The sequence below is a fragment of the Aspergillus udagawae genome (assembly GCF_001078395.1).
Source record: "Aspergillus udagawae IFM 46973 DNA, scaffold_1, whole genome shotgun sequence".
In the NCBI taxonomy this organism is placed as follows: Eukaryota; Fungi; Ascomycota; class Eurotiomycetes; order Eurotiales; family Aspergillaceae; genus Aspergillus; species Aspergillus udagawae.
In genome coordinates, this window is record NW_025091264.1 from 2,631,418 (window position 1) to 2,652,533 (window position 21,116).

Genomic DNA, 21,116 nt, shown 5'->3' on the forward strand with positions numbered 1-21,116 from the left:
CCAGACGAAACCTCATCCTTTTTCTTTCGCAAGTGAGTCGGTACTGGAAACTAAATACTTGAAGGATACTAGGAAAGAATTCTCTTCACCGACTGTAGGCGCCCAACGGTGGCCAAGTTGCCAACGGAGGGCGATCATCGTGGTGTGAGTATCTAGTTCATCTCCATAGCGGCAACAGAGGACCCATTTTAGTTGATATCATTCATCGACAAATGAATGCAGAAACGATTGTCGCCAGCGTTGACGCCCTAATGACCATAAGGACTTGAATAGGTAAAAGCCCCCGCAGTCGCCCGAGAACAGGTCAGAAAGACTCCAAAAAGGAAGTCTCAAAAGCAAAGAGATGCGGGGTTCGTCCGTTTGCCATTACCATCATTACATACAGAGTATGGATGGACACAACGGAGTAGAAGAAAGCGGAATCCACCCGTCTCCTCTAAGGTGAGTCTAGATCCCTTGTCCCTGACCCCCTGCATGGCTCTTTTCAGGAACCAAAAGAAACATGGGAGATTCTTTCATGCAGTGTCAGCATCGGAGGATGTTGACCCTGGAGACTACGTCATTCGCAAGTTGCAACTTGAGAGTATAGATTACCTCTGGTACAAGGATAGAAAATACCCCAAGGGAGGTACACTGCAAAAGCAAGGGACAAGCTGAGCCTGTCACTTGCCTTGGACAATCCTGATACGAGACAGTTTTCTCGGCCAGAATGCCGCTAGTCTCCACCTGACTTGCTCCACTACGCCCACACCTGCGCATGGACTTCCTCCATCCGCGGTTGCTCAACGGGTCATCTGCCCCTCCTTGTAGCAGCCATTGGCTGACACAGTTGACCGCCATTTCTATATTTTTGCAAAGCGGTCAATCTGGACTCCCATCTGGATTAATGTTTACAGATCAGTTAAGAGTCCCGCGAATCCTGAATATGAGGGCTTGATCCAGTTTTGATACCGGTCATATCAAGAGCTTGGTCCGTGCTATACATTCACAGGCTCATGTCCTTGATTAGTTGGCCGACTCCCCAAGAAGGATAAAGTAACAGGCATCCACAGCTCAATCAAGTTCATGTCTGATTAAACTTCGAATCCATGTCGACACTGGCTTTTGAGAACCAACCAAAACTCTCAGGGTCTCATGGTTTCTTGAGTAGGTTGGCCTGCTTGTGACAGGCGGGTCCTACTCTTCCGTCTGCATTGTACTAAGCTAGTAAATGCCATATGCCAGTTCATTTGACTTTGGGGAACGGCTCTCTGTTTTACGCCTGCTGCCATGCGTGTAGTGCATGATCAGGCGCAGCAGATACTTCAAGCCATCTGGATGGGCTTTGATCATTCCAGATAGTGCAGCAGTACTTCAGGTGATCTTGTCGAGAGAACAGGAGAATAGGTAGTTCTCCCATGGAAGGTCGCGCCATGTGCATAAAGCAGATCCTTCAAGTCTCACAGAAGCTGCTTCCGTTTTCACTCGACATTTAAGAATGATTCTAACCTTCTCATCTTTGGACCAGCATGCGTAGCCTTATGCCCGGGACTGCCAGGATCGGGCAGTCAATCACCACATAGAGATGGACGTCAAACTGACGAATAGTGTCTGATAGATAACTCTTGACGACCAGGCCAGGATATTATTTTCTGTTACTTGTTACTTCTCTCGTTTTCGTGCACTAGTGATAGTCATTGGTTACTTTCTTGGGCTCCTGGGAAGCAAGAAAATCTTAAATCTATGCAATTTTATCTGTTCTCTATATGGTGGCTCATAGTAGGTCACTTACAACTGCATAACCATTTCTGCGTTCAGCCGTTGGTAGAGCTAGCGAGTTGTTTTGCGCGTCGTCAGTGAAAGTTCGCTATTCGAGCCATAAGGCCGTGGAGAATGGTCCTCTGAAAGCTGTCCAGAAGTTTCTTGTTTGTTCATCGCTCTCAATGGAGATTTATTTCTGTTCTTTACAAAGATTTTGAAACAATGGACTATCGACTCAACTCGATGACCAGTTCGTCTAGGCCCTTTGTTCGAAGCTTCCTTTGTCTCCAGCAGTGAAAAATGTCTGGTAAAAACAAGAACTAGTCGGTTCCGTTTCCTAGTGTCTCGAAATATCCTCGACTGATTGTGGTCATAACATTCCACCGAGCTTTTCAAAAGATCTACGTTGCAGTATATCGTACTGATCCCGAACCCTAGGCCCCAGTATCTGATAGTTCGCATTCGACAAGCTGTAGCAGTCATAGAACATAGTTGTCGAGCTAATTGCAAATGATGACGGTCTGTCATAACTGTTACAGGAACGACATAGACGAGTCTCGCCAGTAAAAGAGTCATCCCGGCCCATCAACCACGGAAGCAAAACTGTATCTCTCCTGTTGCCAGCAAACAAAGCCCATTATCTTGCTGAACCAGAACCAAACTCAGCCTTAACTCATCTTTGTCTGTAGTGGTAGCAATTTCCAGCAAAGTCCTTGTATAGAGTCTCTGTAGCCTTTGACCGTTCACAGTCAATGACGGTGAATGACGAATATCGACCGCATCTCGCTTGAGACCTGCTAGCTGTTCAGCGAGGAGACCACAGGTATAAAAGCCAATCCGTCCCAGGCCTCCTTGCTCTTTCCGTCTTTCTTCTTGCAACTCACTCTGACTCTGAGCGACTGCCTCTGGTGGAAGCTCAACTCGACCTTTCCCTTGTCTGCTTCCCTCCTTTTACTGCTCTCCCCTTCTGCCCTCTCCTACAACATCCATCACGTCCAGTACCAATTTACATCCTCTTTGTTTTCCTTCCCATCGCCCTGCTGAGCACCTGCCTTCCCTGTGCCTCGCACCTCCCTTCCTTCCCTACTCATCCCCAACCCAAACACCAGCACCCACCAATCAACCACCAAACACAAAAGGAAAACCAAGACAGAGAAAAACAAACAAAAACAACCAAACAAAGACAATCAGCTGTCAAAATCAAAAATACTAACCAGGGCATCCCAAACCGGATATGCATCTACCTTAGCGACATAAACGGGCCCTTGGTTGGGTGGTTGGGAACGGGCCTGGGATATCAGATGCGTTGTGTGCGCTCTAGTAACGACTCTCTTTACCTTTGATTCAAAAGTAAGTCTCAACACTTTGTGTGCAGTGCGGTGGATTAGCTGACGATTTAGGTAGATACCTTTCTCCTTGTCCTCGTCCGAGTCCTATTCTGAAGGACTTCATCACTTGGACCTGGTGTTATGGTGAATGAGGTATGTTTACTTACTATGTACGTATAGTTATATATCTGCTAATGATACTGACGAAGATAGTCTTCATGTGTGCAGCATCCCTTGTATATAAACTCCCTATATTGGCCTGGAGACAAGCAACGCTTCTGCTGGTGATGAGCCACAGATATGACATTCGGTCCTTGAAGGATGGATCAATGAGGTATGGTGTTCGCTTGCTTCGCTGCTATTGTAGATGCTTGATACTAACTAATATAGAGAACAACAAATGGTGCACGGTACAAATTTACTTCTCGTATATATATGTTGTGAGGGAAACGTTCCTTTTGGATGGTTTACGATGCTGCGGAGCAGAGGATTGGGCTTGAGCTTTGTACGAGTGATGCGTTGTTGTCGGGTCGATATCAACCTACAGATTGGATTACTGCTCTGTATAAGGGGACTGGCTACAATCTACACCCAGACTTAAGGCTCTGAGAACCATAATTCGTTGTTGCCAACGCGACTGACGCCGCCATATAAAAACATAACATTGACCTTCCAGATGAAATCTTGGAATATATATGTCAACAAACTCACAACTAGGATAGATAGAGCTACAACGCATAAACAAACTCATGGTTCTCTCCGTCCGTCAAATCAAGGAACCTGAATTCGATCAATGTCAGTGAACGTATCGCAGAAAGACAGGCAATGAGGAACTCACGCTTGATTCTCTAGACTCACATAGTCCGGCGACGCCCGGATGAGAGCCTTGCGCTTGTTCTCCTTTTTGTACCACCACCAGATAAAGACAAGCAGCAGCAGGCAAACGCCCCAGCAGACGATAATGGTGATCTCGGCGGGTACGTATCGGGGTGCGTCCTTGGGGCGGAAGACTTGAGGGCCTATCCATTGTTTAGCATCATTCTTTGCAATAAAAATGAAGATGCCCTACCGATAATGTTTCCCGCACAGTAACCGATCAGGTACAGCGCAGCCACGGTTGTCTTCTTGGTGTAGCCGGCGACGTTGGAAGACACTAGAGACAGGAGTGCCACGAATGGCGTCGGGCTCGCTTGCGTCATGTAGTAACCGATCAGACGGCCGACGTTGTTTGATAACGGCAGGGCAACAATGAGGACCATTCCGATGATCGAGGTGATGAGACCGCCGGTACTGCAGAGGACGCGTTGTCCGGTGACCTGGCCCACATATCCGTTCACAAGAAGTGCGACCACCTCGACGGCGCCGCCTGGGGTACCGTATAAGAGACTTTGCTCGGCAGTGTAACCGAAGCTGGAAATCTAACGATAGTCAGAAGAGGAACAAAGTATCAAGATGCGACAACTCACCAGCTGACTGAAGAAGTTAGTAATTCCACCGTTTGGGATATCTGCAATGAGTGCGTAGAAGAAAAAAGCCCAGGTCATCGGGTCCAGGAGTGCCTCCTTCACCTGGTAAAGCTTGAAATGCTTGTTGCCGATACCTTGCTGGTTGACCTTGACACGCGCCACGGCCAGGATCCGGTCTTCTTTCTTCAACCAGCGGGCATTGAGCTGGCTGTCAGGAACGACCCACAAGAAGATTACGCCCAAGGCCACCGTGAGCAGCCCGGTGAAAAGGAACACAATCTTCCATGGCTCGATGGCCGAACCATGCTTCGCCGTACCAACTGCGATGCCGTATGCCACCAACCCACCGAGGATCTGGCCCCAGCCGTTGAAGCTGAACCATATATTGACTCGACTGCTCTGTTCTTGCTTGGTGTACCACTGTAGCACAGTATTAGAGTGGAATTATCTCAGCAGGTCGGAAGTGGCTGTCTTACTTGAGAAGTCAGCAGAGCGAACCCGGGGGTGACGGAAGCTTCAAAAACACCCAGGAAGAACCTATGCAGTCAGCATTTGCGTTGACGAGGAATATGACTTTGTCCGTACCGAATTGCGATAGCCCCCGAGAAGTTGCTGACAGCAGCAAAGCAGGACAAGATGGTGCCCCAGATGATGATACAGGCTGCAGAGTATTTCCCTAGGGGTAGACGCTGGAGAAGCCGACTGGTCGGATACTCCCACGCCAAGTAACCTGTAAGGCTGTCAGAGACAAACCACTGCTGCTATATTCGACGTACGCACCAAAGTAGAATAAACTCCCCAGCCATTGATAATCATCGCCCTTCAAATTAATATCCTTCTTGATTCCCATGACACTAGCATACGACAAGGTAGTTTCTAGCAGCCGTTAGTGCTTGCTATGCCATTCGAGAAATAATCCCGCGGCCCATACTATCCAAGTAGTTCATCCCATACACAAAGCACATGATCGGCATCATATGCCAGTCAATAATCTTCAAAAGTCTTTTGTTCGTTTCTTCATCGATGGTAATAGACTCGCCCTCTATACCCTCAAAAGCCTTCATTGCCTCATCCGCATCATGAGCGTGCTTCTCCAACTTCAGATCCATGGTGGGTCGGGGAGCCTTTTCCTCGGCCATTTTGAAAAATATGTGTGTCGCAGGTTGGAAAGGGATTGAGAAGCTGAAAGATGGAATAAAAGGCCAGAAGAAGCTAGGAAGACTTGGGGCCTATTCATATTCTTCCCCTCATCTGTCGGGGAAAGACGACGGCACCATCTCTTATCTGGATTGCCGACTTGACCTGTACTAGCAAGACAAAGCGACCAGCGATAAGCAGGCACTATCTGGGGTACTTCGTAGAGCTCGTGTCTGTTACTCCACTTGACGTAGTGGAGGCGACAGAGCAAGCTTATCGGACAGAACCATAGGCCATTCCGTTGTCAATGTAACGTGGGGAGAATGAGGGAACAGAGGAGAACAGGCGAACAGCCAATCAGACATTGTGGAGTGCTCTTATTCATTTATCGGACTAATCCACTGCATCTAGGAATGCACTTAGACAAATCATGATAAAGATGGGTGAAAAGAAGGGGATACTAAACGAGGTTGGGGTATACTAACAATGCCGTGGCCTTGATCTGCGTATCTTTGGTTGGAGTACTCTATTTAGATACTATTATTCCCTATCGATTCCCCCTCCTTCTCCAGTGTCTAGTGAGCGGAGCTCAACGGGCAAATAAAGCCATAGCGCGCCACCGTACCACCGTGAGTCTGGGTGACTGGGAGGAGATAATCCTGGACTGTCGATCACTGAAGAGGGATTTGATTGGAAGTCGTCAATTTGGGGCGTTGCGGCTGTCTCAGTCGAGGTATTGTCGGCACCAGATCCAGGTTCAATCGATGGCCTGAGGGACTTATTCTGTTTGAAATGAGACATCAATGCATGATGCAAAGCTGTTATCTCTTCTGCACTCGCTGACTTGTCAAAGAAACCTTCCATATTAAGCTACCAGCCCACTTTCTTATCAGCTACATAGATAAAAGCCTTGGCGTGCCTGGCGAAGCTTATCTCGCTGGCCAGTTGACTGCCAGAATTTAGCAAAAAGAAAATTTTGACCATTGGCGGTGGAAAAGATGGTATTACAAGGGCCAATGTGATGGAGGTAGGTCATCGTTTAATGGCAGGCACATTGTTTGTAGCTTTCCTCCACATGACTCGTACTGGCACTATACTTTTGCTCCAAGAACAAATTCATGACTTGCCCCCCACTCTGGCCATATAAGCTTCCCAACCCTCCTTCTGGTACCGTCGTGCCGCCTCAACCGGGTCTGGAGCAGCATAGATGCCTCGACCGGCGATGATAAAGTCAGCGCCTCGTCCAATGGCCGATGCAGGAGTCTGATATTGTTGTCCAAGCTTATCTCCCTTCGAAGAGAGGTTCACACCCGTCGTGAAGACCACGAAATCTTCATCCTCCGATGCCGAAGACACATCAGACTGCACCTCCGTCAGGGCCCGCGTCGACACGAAGCCCATAACGAAATTCTTGTATTTGCGAGCGTAATCAACTGATGCCTTGGTATATTCACCTGTCGCCAGCGATCCCTTGGAGGTCATCTCTGCCAGGATCAAGAGTCCTCTGTCAGGACCGTAGGGGAAGTCTTGCGCGGATGCGGTCTGCGCCAGAGCCTCGACGATGCCCTCGCCAGGGAGAACGCTGCAGTTGATAATGTGGGCCCATTCGGAGATCCTCAGAGCACCACCGTGGTATTGCTTCTGGACGGTGTTGCCAATATCGATGAATTTCCGGTCCTCGAAGATCAAAAAGTTGTGCTTCTCAGCCAGCACATTCAGGCCATTGATAGTGTCGACGCTGAAATCGGTGAGGATATCGATGTGTGTCTTGATGACGGCGATGTAGGGGCCGAGATCTGCATCCTCAAATGTTGATTAGTCCATTGCTCGACACAACGTGTAATGGAGCCAAAGGATTCCGTACGATCGGCGAGGTCCAGGAGTTCTCTGGTAGTCGTCACATCGGCAGAGACGGTGACGTTTGTCTTCTTTGCTTCGGCAACCTCAAAGAGTCTCTTCGCCAGAGGATTGGGGTGCTTGCTGGCTCGTGCAGCATAAGTCAATTGCGACTTGGAAGACATCGTGGGCGATGGAAGGGTATATGCGGGGTATGACGGTGATTGATGAGCTGATGGAGCTGAGCAATGGGGTATAGTTATCCAATTGAGGTTAACACAGCCCAATCAATTACTCGACAATCAAATCTCAATTAATCTCTAATGGAAGCCGCTCGGGGACTATATTTAGAGTCGTACTCTATCTAGATCTTTTCCCACAAAAATTGCGTATCAATCTGGATGGAGACCGTCACGCACAGGCCACATCGGTGATGTATTCCTCCGTCTCCGACTGTGGGGTCAGTTAAAGCTAAGCTACTTTGTACAGCAAGAAGATTGGGGTAGAACCGTAGAAGACGACACGTTGGTCAAATTACTAGGAGTTTCCCTATGGAAGTTTAACGTACATATATATAACATATTTTGTGAGGCGCAGAATTACACTCAAATTCAGAAAGAGATCATATCCTTCGCAACACCAAACACACTCAGAGCCCACAGAGCGCCTTGAGAAAGCCAGAAGGCACTTCCCAGCAACCTTCCCTTGCCTTGTGGCTTACCCGAGTACACATAGCCGTACAAGTAGAGAGTTCGGAAAAACAGCCACGAAGCGCCAATTGCTGCTGCCAGGTGAGGGTATTTCAGACCCGCGAAGAGGGTGAAGAGCATTGTTTGAGGCGCATTCTCGAGGTAGTTAGCGTGGGCTCGCTGGGCGCAGTTGAATTGCTCGGCTTTGGCCTGCGTCATGGATTCAGCATTCATAATCTTTACTTAACGGCGTAAACAAACAAGTTCAAGGTATGCGCACATTTGACTTGCATTGCTCAACGGTTGCGTAGGTGTGAGGATAGGGGACCTTGGCGTCCTTCCGAAAACTGCCCACGATATTTCCATGAATGAAGCTAAGCACTGGAATAGCTCCCAGGGCGACAGCGACGACGGCACTGGTCTTTCAATGAGCTTCATACTATCGGTTGTTTTTTTGATTCCGACAGTGGAGGAGGACTTACCCGTAGTTTTCTGGCACAACGATAGCAACCATTTCGACAGAGATGAATGGTAGGATAATTTGCTATAACTTGAAGGAAAATACTATTGTAGCTATGATTGAGCAGCTTAAATAATATAGAAACTAAAATCTGTCCCAGTCGTTGCTTTTATATTGTTCTGGCCTTACGTCAGGTTCCCGGAAGACGGGGTAACTGTTGTCCATTCGGAGCATCAACGTATCCGAATGGCCGCATCCGCCCTGCAGCTGAGCCAGGGCCTCGTATTATCCGTTTCAATATGCAAGCAATCCAAATGTTCCGAACGCTGCCTCAAGATTGCGGTTTGCTTCTGACTCACTATCTCGATCGAGCATCTGGAAAGAACTGAACAACTGGCGAGTTTTTACATCTAAGATATATGACATAGATGTGGCTCCAGATCTAAACGCGCATCTTGCTGACACTTCCGTACTTCGCCTGCCATGCGAAGAAATACAAGAGCGCACCCAGCGGTTGACCAACGAGGCAGAAGCTTACCCAGAAGATCGAGTTCCCTACAATCTTGCCCAAGGCATCATTCACCTTTTCAAAGGGAGCTGTCACAGCTATCAATGGTAGCTGGAACATCATCCCCGCAAATGCAACACCTGTATGACCGTCAGCGATCCCATTTTTATCCTTTGCGAACAGGATCAAGTTCTTACCGATCAAATTATGGGTGGGAATCCCCACCAACATTTCATGCAGGACTGCAGAGAGGGTAAATACCATAAAGCTCGCCGCAAGAGGACTCCAGCCTCTTCCTACCAGCGGCGAGAAGACATGCCTCTTCATGAAGAGGTACACCGGCCGGTTCCATGACCGCCAGTATGCGCCAAGACTCGGGCTGTTCCACCAGTCTGTGTAGAACTCACGATCTCCGAACCGCATGACCTCCGCCAAAGCATTCAGCAGCGACTGGAAGAGCGCAAAGAATCCGGCGAGCCAAATGACAAGAGAAATTGTGGACAGTTTCATGACGCGCTCCAGGATTGACGCAATATCCATCACAGCGATTTTGTCAATGGAATTTCGCAAGACCGGAGCTGCATACTGAGCGGAGAGGAGCCATATGAACACAGCTAATCCAAAAAACTCAGTAAGCCGTTTGGCAACAAAAGACCATCGAATATGCGACGATCGAGGATAAACAGGTTGATATACAAGTGTAGGTGCTAGCCAAAAATATGTAAGATTCCCAAGCGTAATATTCCTTGGATATGGGCATGTGGAATAGATCTCTGGGAGAGCAGACTCCGCAGAGGGGTTAAGCATTGCCTGCCGTAGATCGCGATTCGTAAATGCATAGGAGCAATTTTTGAGCCACACAATGATTGCGTGGAGCTCACAAAGTGTACCGATTCCGGGATGATTGATGTAGAAGTAAACAACGAAGCTGGTCACAGCGAGACACAGGGTAGCGTTCACGGTATGGAAGAAGGCCGTATACCGCCAGGTTGAGCGGAAGGCCTGCTGTTCGCGCTCCCTCTCCTCCGCTGATAGATCCTTTTTCTGTCGACCGACAGTCTGCTTGGACTGCTGAGCTGCAGCTAATTCAATGATATACGCAAGGAAGAGGTGGCATGGAACAAGGGCAAAAAGAATCGACCCGAGAACGACATCCTGCTTCCGATAGTCGTGGCATTTGATACAGATAAGGACACCATACTGCAAGAAGACATTTGTTAGAATACCAGAGTACGCTGCTTTCGGAGTATATCATATAAGCTTACTTTCATGAAATTTTCAATTATCAGGCGAAGATTCATCGCCACTAAACACGTGGAGCTATGTTAGTACCAAGCATGTGAAAAGGCGATGCGGGCGGAATACCTACCTAAGACAATCACCATGAGATTCCGGAATCCAAGAAAGCTTGGGACCACACTGGTCTCTCGACTGAGGCTCGAATGCCGCAGCTGCGAATGATAAGCTGCAACATGGCGATATTTGCTCCTCCTGTTCCCTTTGGCTGCCCCGGTAGAGCCGTTGCCATGTCCTGCGGAACCATTGCGGGTAGCTCCATTGGCGAGCTTCGACGGAGTCGACCCTCCAGAGCTCGTGCTAACAGCACTGGCCGACGAAGATACTGTTTCGGAAGCACTCATCTTGGTGGAGTGTCGCAGAAACCCCAGCAGCGTGAGTGATGAAATGATAATCTGCGAGGAAAAACGAGTGACGAGAGAGAGCTCTGGTTGATTCGCAGTTCAATTGCGGAGATACCTCGGAACACTGAAGCGATAGACAAGCAATTGAGCCTCGCTCTGCTCTACCATGACAAGAAAGACGAATTTGGATGATGATACCAAGTAAGGACGTAGGCGAGATAAAAGGATTTCAAGAGCACCATGGTGGGGTTTCTTGGTTACGCATTTCGCAGTAATGTCTGAGCAAAGGCCTCTCAAGGGCGACCGGGGTATGAAAGTCAAAGGTACCTCTCGACCGGCGAGAGCCGTTATTAATCAAGTCACCTTGCGGACTTCCGTCACGCTCCCATGCGCTTGACCCACGCACCAATGCACCACCACTGCGCCAAATGCATGCCTAGACGCCGTTGGCACCGTTTCCGACAGCGCAAGGTTATTGATTCGATTCATTATCGCTCAGTTACTGGCTGCTTGCTGCACTAATGACAGAGTCTAGGTCCTTCTTTCCTTATCTCTCGCTTGATTGGGACCTGGCGCCGTGCTATCTCAAAAACACAGGAAAACAGCATCAGAACGTTGAGTGCATTAATGAAGTAACAATCTGGGCTGACCGGTACCGAATTTTGAGCCTATCAAGCTGACGCACAAACATCACCTATAAGAAGACCGATACTCATTCTTTTAGGATAATCTTTACTGTCTACATAAATATATGCCATCGAGTATATACGGAATCAATCAGTACGAGCGAATTTTCGCTCCGTAGGACCATAACTTCTTCGGAAGCATGAAAGTTTCTGGCTGTGACCGAGGTAGCAGTGCTGAAGACAGACGATGCAAAAGTCACTGGAAGGGTCATCAATCCAAGCATCACAGTGATGGTCCATTTGCGAGCGGGCGAGAAATGGACTGGATTGTCCTAGAAATAGTTGATATAATCTGTAGTGCCACAGCAACATATTTGGTCTTTCGGGCTGTCCCATTGCACCTGCGTCCAGTCTTCGCCCTTCTCCTGGAACTGTTGAGCTTCGATATCGTCGTTCACTGTCGATCCACTCGAACTGGCATTACTCGAGGGCGAGGCGGGCTCTTCTTGCGTACTTCCTTCCACTGCAGTAGCTGTTCATAGTGCAGAAGAGCATTCTGCTGCAGATTTCCCTGGTTAGTTTATACTTTGGGGTTGGCAATTTGGAGAGGGAAGACGTCATGCATTGCTCAATCAACTAGGCGGCAAGAATTGGCCAAGAATCATGGGGTGATAATCTCCATAATAGTCACAATCTGACAGAGGCTCTCATATATTGAACCATTGACGGCCTGGTTCATCCATGCTTTGATCGAGATAGCTCGGCACCTCGAACCCGAATGGATTGCGGTGGATCCGTCTGCCATGAACTGTACAAGTTTGTACAACCCCATGTTTGAACGAACCTATATCAGAAGCAAGTGCCGCAAGACCAGATGAGAAGACGTGTTTAGCTGCGCGAAGCAGAAGGCAAGGACTACCTTGCTAGGGTAGTTATGAGTACTGCTGTATAGTCCCTTTGTATGAAAGTCATAACAGCATTGGGATGGCAAGAATTCTAGATGTCCTTGAGAAGCTGTAGTGAAAGCGCACGAGAGCAAGGGAGTCGCGACAATAAGCTTGTACCGTATATGGAGACTGTGTGGTGCTTCATATCATGGTCTCGATATTGGCTGCTTAGTGTCCCGGACGTTTGAAGGTTGTGATTAGGCCTGCAGCCAATGCGGACCGTCGTGTCCGGAAAGTTACATTCCATAGAGAAATCTTATGTTTCGCAAAGTCGCATTTAAACGACTTCTAAGAATTTTTGATGGACGCCGTTTGATTGCCGCGCATTAATCCTAATTGGAGATCTTCATCTGAACCACGAGTGGGGAGACTTTGCGGACGGAGGTTCGACCGCCCCGGTCATACCTTTTGATTCTCAACCATAACGACAAACCACAATAATACTAACAATTCGACCAGAGCTCACCATTGCAGGTCCTTGATGCGTTTTCGCTCTAAGTAACTCTTTCTGCGATACGCACCAAAGCTTGTTGATCGTCTTTACACCGATTTTCAGCTTCCCTGTCATGATTACTGGCCTGCCGTGAGCATTCTCTCGCTTTTCGTGAGCACGCCATCTCCCAAAGGAAGTTGCGCAGCTATGGCCTTTTACGATGATCTTTCGGGCGATTCCCAGCCTTACGGGAGGAAACCATACGAGGGTGGAATTGTGGGACCCCGACGTCCGAGTAGGTTCTCTGAAGAAATCGCGGACTTCATCGTTGCGACACTAATCCTTAATTCAAAGGACTGGTTACTGATTACGGCTCATCGCTCGTTCAATGGATGCGCACACGACAACCACGATACAAAGGAGGTCATCGGATGGAGACAGAGAGACCAAGCGCAAGCTATGTAGTCGATGTGAGTTATCAAGTTGCATCTACCGACGTCTGCGCCCAGGTGAACGATGTCGACTAACGGGCCGCTCTTCTCTTAGATGCTACCACCGTTGGCGCGAATCCATTCTCCTGCAGATACGATACCTGTACGACACCTACACCAGTCGATCGGTAAATCGAAGAAACCTATCACAGTTGTGAGGTGGACGCCTGAAGGGAGACGCTTGTTAACAGGAGGACATACTGGCGAATTTATGCTATGGAACGGAACGGCTTTCAATTTTGAGACCGTCATGGACGTGCGTTAGCTTTCAACCGACTAATCACTACACGAAGGGTCGTCGCTGATCATCTGAGCAGGCACATTATGATCAGTTACAAGCAGGAGTAACTTCGATAGCGTGGTCGCATAGTCATGACTGGCTGATCTCAGGAGGACAAAAGGGCGACATCAAATACTGGCGACCGAATTTCAACAACGTGGAGACGATCGATGATGCACATCACGATGCCGTACGAGATTTAGCATGGTCACCGAGCGACACCAAATTTCTGTCTGCGTCTGACGATACGACCCTAAAGATCTTCGACTTCACCTCACGAACTGCCGACACCGTTCTTACAGGTCATAACTGGGATGTCAAATCGTGCGATTGGCACCCGACAAAAGGTCTTTTGGTGTCCGGATCGAAAGACCACCAGGTCAAGTTTTGGGATCCTCGCACCACTAGGTGTTTGACGACCCTCCACAGCCATAAGAATACCGTCACGACTACCCGATTCTCGCGAGTGAACAGCAATCTTCTCGCTACATCATCGCGTGATCAGACTGCGCGAGTGTTTGATCTACGTATGATGCGGGATATCTGCATTCTCCGGGGTCATGAGAAGCCTATTTCATCTCTTACATGGCATCCTATTCACAGTTCCCTCATTTCCACAGGGAGCGAGGATGGATCATTATACCATTATTTACTTGATGAACCCAACCTTCCATCAGGGCAGGTTCCTACAATTGCCCCGTACGACAGTCCTGATCCTGCGAATACTCCAGCACAGGTCATCTACCCCGCCCATCGGATCCAATATGCCCACGGTGCGACCATCTGGTCACTCGACTGGCATCCTCTGGGTCATATCTTGGCGTCGGGCTCGAAAGACAATTTCACGCGCTTCTGGTCTAGAGCAAGACCAGGGGAGACTAGTTACATGAAAGACAGATTTCACATCGGCGAGGAGGCTGCAGAGGCCCAAGGAACATGGAGTCGTGGGTTTGGAAGGCGACAGATGCGTGAGGAAGAAGAGCAAGAGGCACAAGACGAGGCTGAAAGCTTGGTTGACCAGAAAAATACTACCGGCCAGACCCTTCCTGGGATCCAGATTGCTCCCCCGGGTCTTGGCTCTCTGCAGGTAGGATCTGGCTCATTATTACCAGGTATTGGTGCTCCGCAATCTGCGCCGCAAGCTGGTATGCCTGCATCCATGCCTCCAATGGATCCTGGCCGCCTGGCAGCGATTCTGTCACAACAAAACCCCTCTCAGCCACAGAACTTTCCTCCGACCACAGGCATTCCTGGATTCCCCATGCCGCCCGCCATGTCAGGTACTCCACCGTTGAATGTTGACCTTGCGGAGCTACAAAAGCAGCTCCTTTCGCAAGGCATTTCTCCTCAAAATTTCGCCTCGTTGGCTGCATCCCTAGGTTCCGCGGGTCTCCCCGGTCTACAAAGCAGCACGCCCGACAACGCATATCGAAGATGATATACCGCATGCATTCGACATCATACTCGGATGTTTATATTGAGTTTGACGGGGATATGGCGTAAAGGCGAGCGATATTTCAGCTTTCGGATACAGCTAGGCGTCTTCTCAAGAGAACAGTCTTTTGCAAATGTGATATATCCTGTGGCAGAATATTTTATACCGTTTGTTATGCACGTAGTCGCTTGTTGTCGACATATCCCTTTTTGCTGGGAATTTTGCTTAACGGCAGTTCTGTAACTCCCCTTTGAGATTCGGCGTTTGCTCAACTCAACAGTCTAATCGATCTGCCAAAAAGCCTGTTCCTAAGTTCATTGAATCGAGCGATTATAGGCCACCTTGCATGGGAAAGCTGGACAATATGAGGATCAGGACGTTGATACCGCCCCATATCATGGGAATCCATGTAGACATCCTGAAATTACCCGCTTCGTAGACAGCACCGAGCCTCGAAATCAATTAGCCTGGATCTGTTATTGGAGATCGGTAAGAATGAAATTGCTTACATGAGACCAATAATACTCCCAGCCAGAAGAGCTTCCAGTGCGGCAATGGCAGAGAACACCAGCGGGATGGCCAGACAAACCTTCCAATTCCGACCTTGCGTGACCACAGCACACGCAGCAACGGTAAGGTGGCTAGCTGCATAAAATATAAAAGTCCAGTAGAGGGTGAATCGCCAAATGTCTCGTGTATAGTAGAGATAGTAGACCTGCGGAGGATGATGAGTAGGCACAGGATCGTATAACCCCGGAAAAGGTGGTGTCTGGTAGTTGATCGGAACGCGGTTGTTGGCCATGGTGCTTAGTGATGGATACTGGCAAAGTCCTCCTCTGCCATGTCACCCTTACGACTCAGGAAAGCGGCCTGAAAGCATCCCTGCGAACCTTGACCTGACGTGATATGTGGAAAGCAAGCCAGAGAGCTCCAGCCGATAAGATAGGGAGAGTAGGGACAGATGAAGCTGTGGTGGGTTGTTTGCACTGTTTGCACCGGGTCAACCTAACCTCGGCAGCCGATCTGGGGTCTCCGCGGTAAGTGTGATGTCGGCAGCCAGTCCCGTTGCATGCGTCCATCTTCACATTTTATCCCATCAGACATATCGATTTCCTGTGAGACGGGTGGCAGCTGTGCCGCTCGCAGTGTGAGTCTAAGATGGCGACAGAACGCTCTCTAGGTGCTCTCTTGCGGTCTCTTCAGTCTACCTCGGAGCTTCGAGATGCTATCAAGTATGGTCATACCCACCCAAGTTATCCGTCACAAGATGCCTGATTGACATATTGCTTTCAGCCTTCTGCCCTCAGCGACTAGCCTTCTAACTCTCCTGGGAAATCCCCTCAATATCACCTTGCTTTCCTCGCAATTGCTCTCCGCTCCTGCGATATGGGAACAGCCTGTTGACCTTCAGGCATGTCGGCGAATCATCAGTGTCTTCAATACGGCCGCCATTGCGATATTACAAAACGATGAGCCAGCGGAACCTAGATTACCATACGTGAAACCCAGGAAAATTGAACGCGAAGATTGGGTGAAAGCGGTCGTGAGCGGAGCGGATGAGAAATCACCACGTTGGAGACATTTACTCTTATTGGGTGGCATTCTGATCGGATTTGAAGGCCAGAATAGACAGGGTCTACCGTGGAGCATACGTACGAAACTCGAGTCGGCACTTGTCACGGCTGCGCAACTTGCACTCGAGGAGCTGGAATCCCGAGACGGCATTGATGCGAAGTGTATCACTTTGGTTTTGAATCATACCTTTGAGCTTTTGTCGGATCATGAGAGGAGCAAAATCAGCTATGACCGCTTGCTTCCTATTTTGATTCAAACAACGTATTCCTCTCCTGAGGGTCTAGAAGGAGGATATTTTCTTGGAACCATTGATAAGGATATTGTTGAAGTACCGGGGAAGCGTTTTCAGTGGTCATCACAGTCTGCCACTTTCCGTCGGGTGACGGCAATCATCTCGAGTCCTCTGATATCAACTTTGGGTCCCTTGTCTCGACTGATTGCGCATTCGGTTGAGAACGCCAGCGATCCCACTTTAGTTTCTCAATCTGTGGATCACATTGCCCATTTTGGTCGCACGCTGATGGTGCAATGGCGCCAGAACAAACTATCTGAAATCGATGTATCTGAAGAACTCGAGTTTCTGGATTCTGAGTCACTTAAGTCCACGATTCCAAGCCTATGGAAGCTGCTCCGCAACTGCCTATATTCTGTTGTGATTGTTCTCCGCGCTGTCCTGGGAAGGGTTCTCAACGATCACATTCTTGCAGCTGATAGAAGTGAGTTTCCTGCACTGACAAAATTTGCTGTGCTCTGCATACTGACTCGCTAAGTTGCACCCTTCCTTTCAATGCAAGCCCTCCATATCCTTCGCAACTTGTACTTTGTCTCGTCTCGGCTGGGTCAAAACGCATCTTCGCAACACACGTTCGTGACCCTTACAGCGGTGGATATCCTTGCACAGTATCCAAACCTGGTCGAGAATTTCCTACAGAGTGTCAAACCAAGTGAGCTTGGTCAAATTCCACAGCACCCCATTGAGCGCTGTCTGGATCTCTATTTTATGAATACCGCAGAGCTTTTCACCCCTGTTTTATCTCCGAAATGCAGTGAGGAGCTTCTAATTCCAGCAACACTCCCGTATCTCGCAGCAGGCGGAAATAACCATTTGCTCGAGATTTTCGAGGCGGCTCATAGCGTGGCTCTTGCTGTCTTTGCCATTCCAGGAAATGCAGCCATAGCAGCTCGGCATCTTCCCTTCTACATCGACAATCTCTTTGCTGTAAGTCCTTCTTTTGGTCTTCCGGGTTGTCGCTTTGTGCTCATGATTCAAAGGTCTTTCCTGATAATCTATCCGCCCGCCAATTCCGCCTTGCCTTCAAGACCGTCATTAAAGTGACTGCGCCTCCGTCACTCGTTGCAAATAGCCAGCCGCTGCTGCCCTCTATACTCCTCGAAGTTCTGCACGAAAGAGCTCTGAACGCATCCGACAAGATGCTTCCACAATCCACGCAAGGAGCAGCAGGTGCTCATCAGGGCCTGGCACCGCCAGTCTCCGAGCGAGCTGCCTTGATCCTCGCTTTGATAGATACGCTCTGTTTCCTGCGGGTGGAGGACCTCGAAGAGTGGCTGCCGTTGACCGCGAATCTTATTCACACGATTCGCACGCCAGAGATGCGTGGAGTTTGCATCGAGCGCTTCTGGGAAGCGTTGAGTAGTGGTGAGATGGATGTCGAACGCGCTCATTACTGCGTCACCTGGTGGAGTACACGAGGCGGTCGTGAACTTGTTCTATTCGGTAATACAGCTCCAGATGCCGACTCGGGAAGTCATGCAGAGGGCGCCTACATGAGCGGTGCAGTTGGGGGAGTAGCACCGGAGAGCAAACTTTAGACGGGTTCGAAGCGCGCAGCATGGTCAGTTGCGTTGGACTCTATAGCGCAGGGCGTTCGGTTGTATATGGTGATACCATTCTGGCACGTTCTATATATGATTGATACACATTTAATCCTTCTTTGTCTTCCAAGTGTACAAGTAAATATGGGACTGTAAACTTTTATATAGATGGGTATTAGAAAATCCCAGGAATGCCAACCCAAGTTCTCTTCTTGTACTCGACGTATTCGTCTCCAAAGAAGCATACTAAAAATTTCTCCTCCCCTGCGTTCCGTTAGCCAATCCACCAGCAATCAGCAACAGGCGGGAAAAAACACTCACGCTTGATTCGATTGTAAAAGAAGTTCCACAACACCGCCGCATACCCAACGAAACAAACCACATTCCCCAGCACTAACTGCGTCCCCATCCCCCACCAGAAGAACCCAAAGTAGCTGGGGTGCCGCAGCACCGCATACACGCCGTGCCGCACAAGGGTATGGCCCTCCTGCCGCTCCACCTGCACTGTATGGTTGAAGTTCGTTCCGGCCTGCTTCATCGCTAGCGTGCGGATCGTCTGCCCGCACACCATCAGCGCCATTCCCAGGACGACCTGCCACTTGATCCCGTTGACGGACGCGGTCAGGGCCGTGTATCCATCGCGCGGGCCGAGGGTGTGCGAGAGCAGACACTCGGCGACGGCGGAGCTGTGCGCGGCGTTATAGGCCCAGCCGTTCGAGGAGAGGAGGTACGCTGAGATCGAGGCGTAGCGGGTGTTGTACTGCGCTGTGACCCAGTATTCGAGGAAGTGGAAGAGGGCGAGAGAGGAGATGAAGAAGGGGACGCGCCATAGCGGGTGCGGGGAGATGAGGACGAGGTAGAGCGTGATGCTGGCTGAGATGCCGAGGGCTGTACCTAGGAGGAAGGCGCGTAGCGATATGCCTGCGAGTGACATATCGCCGTTGGGGTAGTTGGATGGGTCGAGGGGGGGAGGGGATCGGGATCGCGGCGGCGCGGGTCGCGCGGGTCGCCAGCCTGGTGTGCTGGTGATGTTGTTGGTGTCAGGCTGGCGACCGGAGGAGACGCTTTCGTCTTGGGATGAAGTCTGTTTGGTCATTTTGGTTTTCGGTCGGGGTGAGGGTGTGGAAGTGGCAGTGGTGCCAGGTGTTAGGCAGCTTCTTAGTCTGTCGGCGGAAGCTGTGATGGCCTCAGAGAAGCGTCATAGTCTGGATTATTATAACTTTGGCTGGACGTATAGAGCATGAATATGAAGCAGAAAAGAAATCTCAATGCATCTTTTGCAAATTAAAGACAACAATAGTGTATGTTTATTGTTTATCTACGCTGGATCAAGAACAATGCCAGTGCGTCTGTTGTGGTTATGGGAGGATTGATCAGTCTAAATTTAGGATTGTCCCTGGGCTATTATTGTCACCCCCACTCGGCCACAATATGACGCTTCAATCGTTGGAATCAGAAACTGTCTACCAACAAAGAACACGATTCCTATAGATCCATATCTTTGTAAAATGATTTCCGCCGGAATGCCGTCCGAGAAAGAGAAGATGCTCCGAGGGGAGCTCTACTATGCCTTCACTCCAGACCTAATAGCTGCTCGGACCCGCTGTAAACATGCCTGCCAGCGATTCAACAATGCTGGTGAGGTATCCCGCCGGCGACAAATCGAGCTTTGGAAAGAGTAAGTGATATTAAAAAGATTATAAATGTGAATCACACCGAGTACAGTCCTGAAGATGATCTCATAACACGGACAAATTCCCTTGAGATGTGGGAGCAGCATGATCTCCATACTCACTGAACTCCAGCTGATAGTTGATAGCATCGTCCATGACAAGACCCCTCTTCCACCTCCAAATCAGGACCCTGCGGAAGACGATGCTCTTCTATCACGAGAGCCGTGGATTGAGGCACCGATCCGGATTGACTACGGGTTCAACGTGCGGCTAGGAGAAGGCGTGTTCATTAACTTCAACTGTGTCATCATCGATACTTGCCTTGTCACTATTGGGGCACGAACATTGCTAGGTCCGAACGTCAGTCTATATAGCGGAACTCATCCGCTGGACCCCGCGCTGCGCAATGGAACTGAGGGTCCGGAGCTAGGAAAAGAAATCCATATTGGCGAGGATTGCTGGTTGGCCGGAGACGTGATCGTCCTCCCGGGGGTTACGATTGGGAAGGGAGCAACGATTGGGGCGGGGAGCGTAGTAACAAAGGTACGTCCATAGTCATAGCAGCTGTGGTCATTGTGCCCTTTCGTTCTTGTGACTGATGATGATGGTGGTAGGATGTTCCTGCTTTCCATCTTGCTGCTGGGAATCCAGCCAGGATCATTCGGAAGATTGAGACGTCGATGGCCGAGTAATGGCACCTAGTCAAACCTCGGCGTACAATTCCAAAGTGCATACCTCTCAGTCTTAATGTATGCTAGCATTCTTGTACAAGTCCAAAGTACCACAAACACTTCCATGCGAGGCCCCGATGAGTATCGCAGAAAACAAAACGCAACTGCATGCAAAGAATCAAGGAAATAGTCAAGAAATTGATAAAACTGAGCAGATTGATCAAACTTCTAAAAAGACGAAAAGCTGGGCACGCTAGAAGTCCATAGTAGAAGGCTGAGAAGCTTCTGTGGGGACCAGGAGATTTAGGTTTGGACGAGCATCAGACGAAGATCCTCTGTGGCCCGTAC

At 49.3% G+C, this 21,116-nt stretch overlaps 9 protein-coding genes across 9 annotated transcripts; 3 read left to right on the forward strand and 6 right to left on the reverse strand.

The window, feature by feature from the left end:
• Window positions 1-3,486: 3,486 nt before the first annotated feature.
• Aud_000833 (allantoate permease family MFS transporter) lies at window positions 3,487-5,673 on the reverse strand (the record flags this gene model as incomplete). Its single annotated transcript, XM_043286337.1, has 8 exons — window positions 3,487-3,609; window positions 3,927-4,087; window positions 4,138-4,486; window positions 4,535-4,954; window positions 5,011-5,071; window positions 5,120-5,264; window positions 5,315-5,410; window positions 5,466-5,673. 8 exons carry the CDS (start codon window positions 5,671-5,673, stop codon window positions 3,487-3,489), a joined length of 1,563 nt encoding a protein of 520 aa, XP_043142272.1.
• Window positions 5,674-6,787: 1,114 nt separating this feature from the next.
• Window positions 6,788-7,692, reverse strand: pyrG (orotidine-5'-phosphate decarboxylase pyrG; the record flags this gene model as incomplete). Its single annotated transcript, XM_043286338.1, has 2 exons — window positions 6,788-7,467; window positions 7,536-7,692. 2 exons carry the CDS (start codon window positions 7,690-7,692, stop codon window positions 6,788-6,790), a joined length of 837 nt encoding a protein of 278 aa, XP_043142273.1.
• A 426-nt stretch (window positions 7,693-8,118) lies between these two features.
• Aud_000835 (MAPEG family protein) lies at window positions 8,119-8,710 on the reverse strand (the record flags this gene model as incomplete). Its single annotated transcript, XM_043286339.1, has 3 exons — window positions 8,119-8,406; window positions 8,477-8,612; window positions 8,679-8,710. 3 exons carry the CDS (start codon window positions 8,708-8,710, stop codon window positions 8,119-8,121), a joined length of 456 nt encoding a protein of 151 aa, XP_043142274.1.
• Window positions 8,711-9,098: 388 nt separating this feature from the next.
• Aud_000836 (putative diacylglycerol O-acyltransferase (DgaT)) lies at window positions 9,099-10,804 on the reverse strand (the record flags this gene model as incomplete). Its single annotated transcript, XM_043286340.1, has 4 exons — window positions 9,099-9,304; window positions 9,362-10,364; window positions 10,430-10,470; window positions 10,534-10,804. 4 exons carry the CDS (start codon window positions 10,802-10,804, stop codon window positions 9,099-9,101), a joined length of 1,521 nt encoding a protein of 506 aa, XP_043142275.1.
• Window positions 10,805-13,017: 2,213 nt separating this feature from the next.
• Aud_000837 (WD40 repeat domain-containing protein) lies at window positions 13,018-15,019 on the forward strand (the record flags this gene model as incomplete). Its single annotated transcript, XM_043286341.1, has 4 exons — window positions 13,018-13,105; window positions 13,165-13,280; window positions 13,357-13,557; window positions 13,619-15,019. 4 exons carry the CDS (start codon window positions 13,018-13,020, stop codon window positions 15,017-15,019), a joined length of 1,806 nt encoding a protein of 601 aa, XP_043142276.1.
• A 327-nt stretch (window positions 15,020-15,346) lies between these two features.
• On the reverse strand, window positions 15,347-15,818 carry Aud_000838 (uncharacterized protein; the record flags this gene model as incomplete). The annotated part of the gene is made up of 2 exons (XM_043286342.1): window positions 15,347-15,467; window positions 15,526-15,818. 2 exons carry the CDS (start codon window positions 15,816-15,818, stop codon window positions 15,347-15,349), a joined length of 414 nt encoding a protein of 137 aa, XP_043142277.1.
• Window positions 15,819-16,174: 356 nt separating this feature from the next.
• On the forward strand, window positions 16,175-18,421 carry pex8 (putative peroxisomal membrane protein Pex17; the record flags this gene model as incomplete). The annotated part of the gene is made up of 4 exons (XM_043286343.1): window positions 16,175-16,248; window positions 16,310-17,307; window positions 17,362-17,810; window positions 17,864-18,421. The coding sequence occupies 4 exons, from the start codon at window positions 16,175-16,177 to the stop codon at window positions 18,419-18,421; spliced, it is 2,079 nt and encodes a 692-aa protein (XP_043142278.1).
• Window positions 18,422-18,599: 178 nt separating this feature from the next.
• On the reverse strand, window positions 18,600-19,520 carry Aud_000840 (protein-S-isoprenylcysteine carboxyl O-methyltransferase; the record flags this gene model as incomplete). Its single annotated transcript, XM_043286344.1, has 2 exons — window positions 18,600-18,688; window positions 18,746-19,520. The coding sequence occupies 2 exons, from the start codon at window positions 19,518-19,520 to the stop codon at window positions 18,600-18,602; spliced, it is 864 nt and encodes a 287-aa protein (XP_043142279.1).
• Window positions 19,521-19,947: 427 nt separating this feature from the next.
• Window positions 19,948-20,789, forward strand: Aud_000841 (sugar O-acetyltransferase; the record flags this gene model as incomplete). The annotated part of the gene is made up of 3 exons (XM_043286345.1): window positions 19,948-20,102; window positions 20,244-20,640; window positions 20,712-20,789. 3 exons carry the CDS (start codon window positions 19,948-19,950, stop codon window positions 20,787-20,789), a joined length of 630 nt encoding a protein of 209 aa, XP_043142280.1.
• Between the last annotated feature and the right edge of the window lie 327 nt (window positions 20,790-21,116).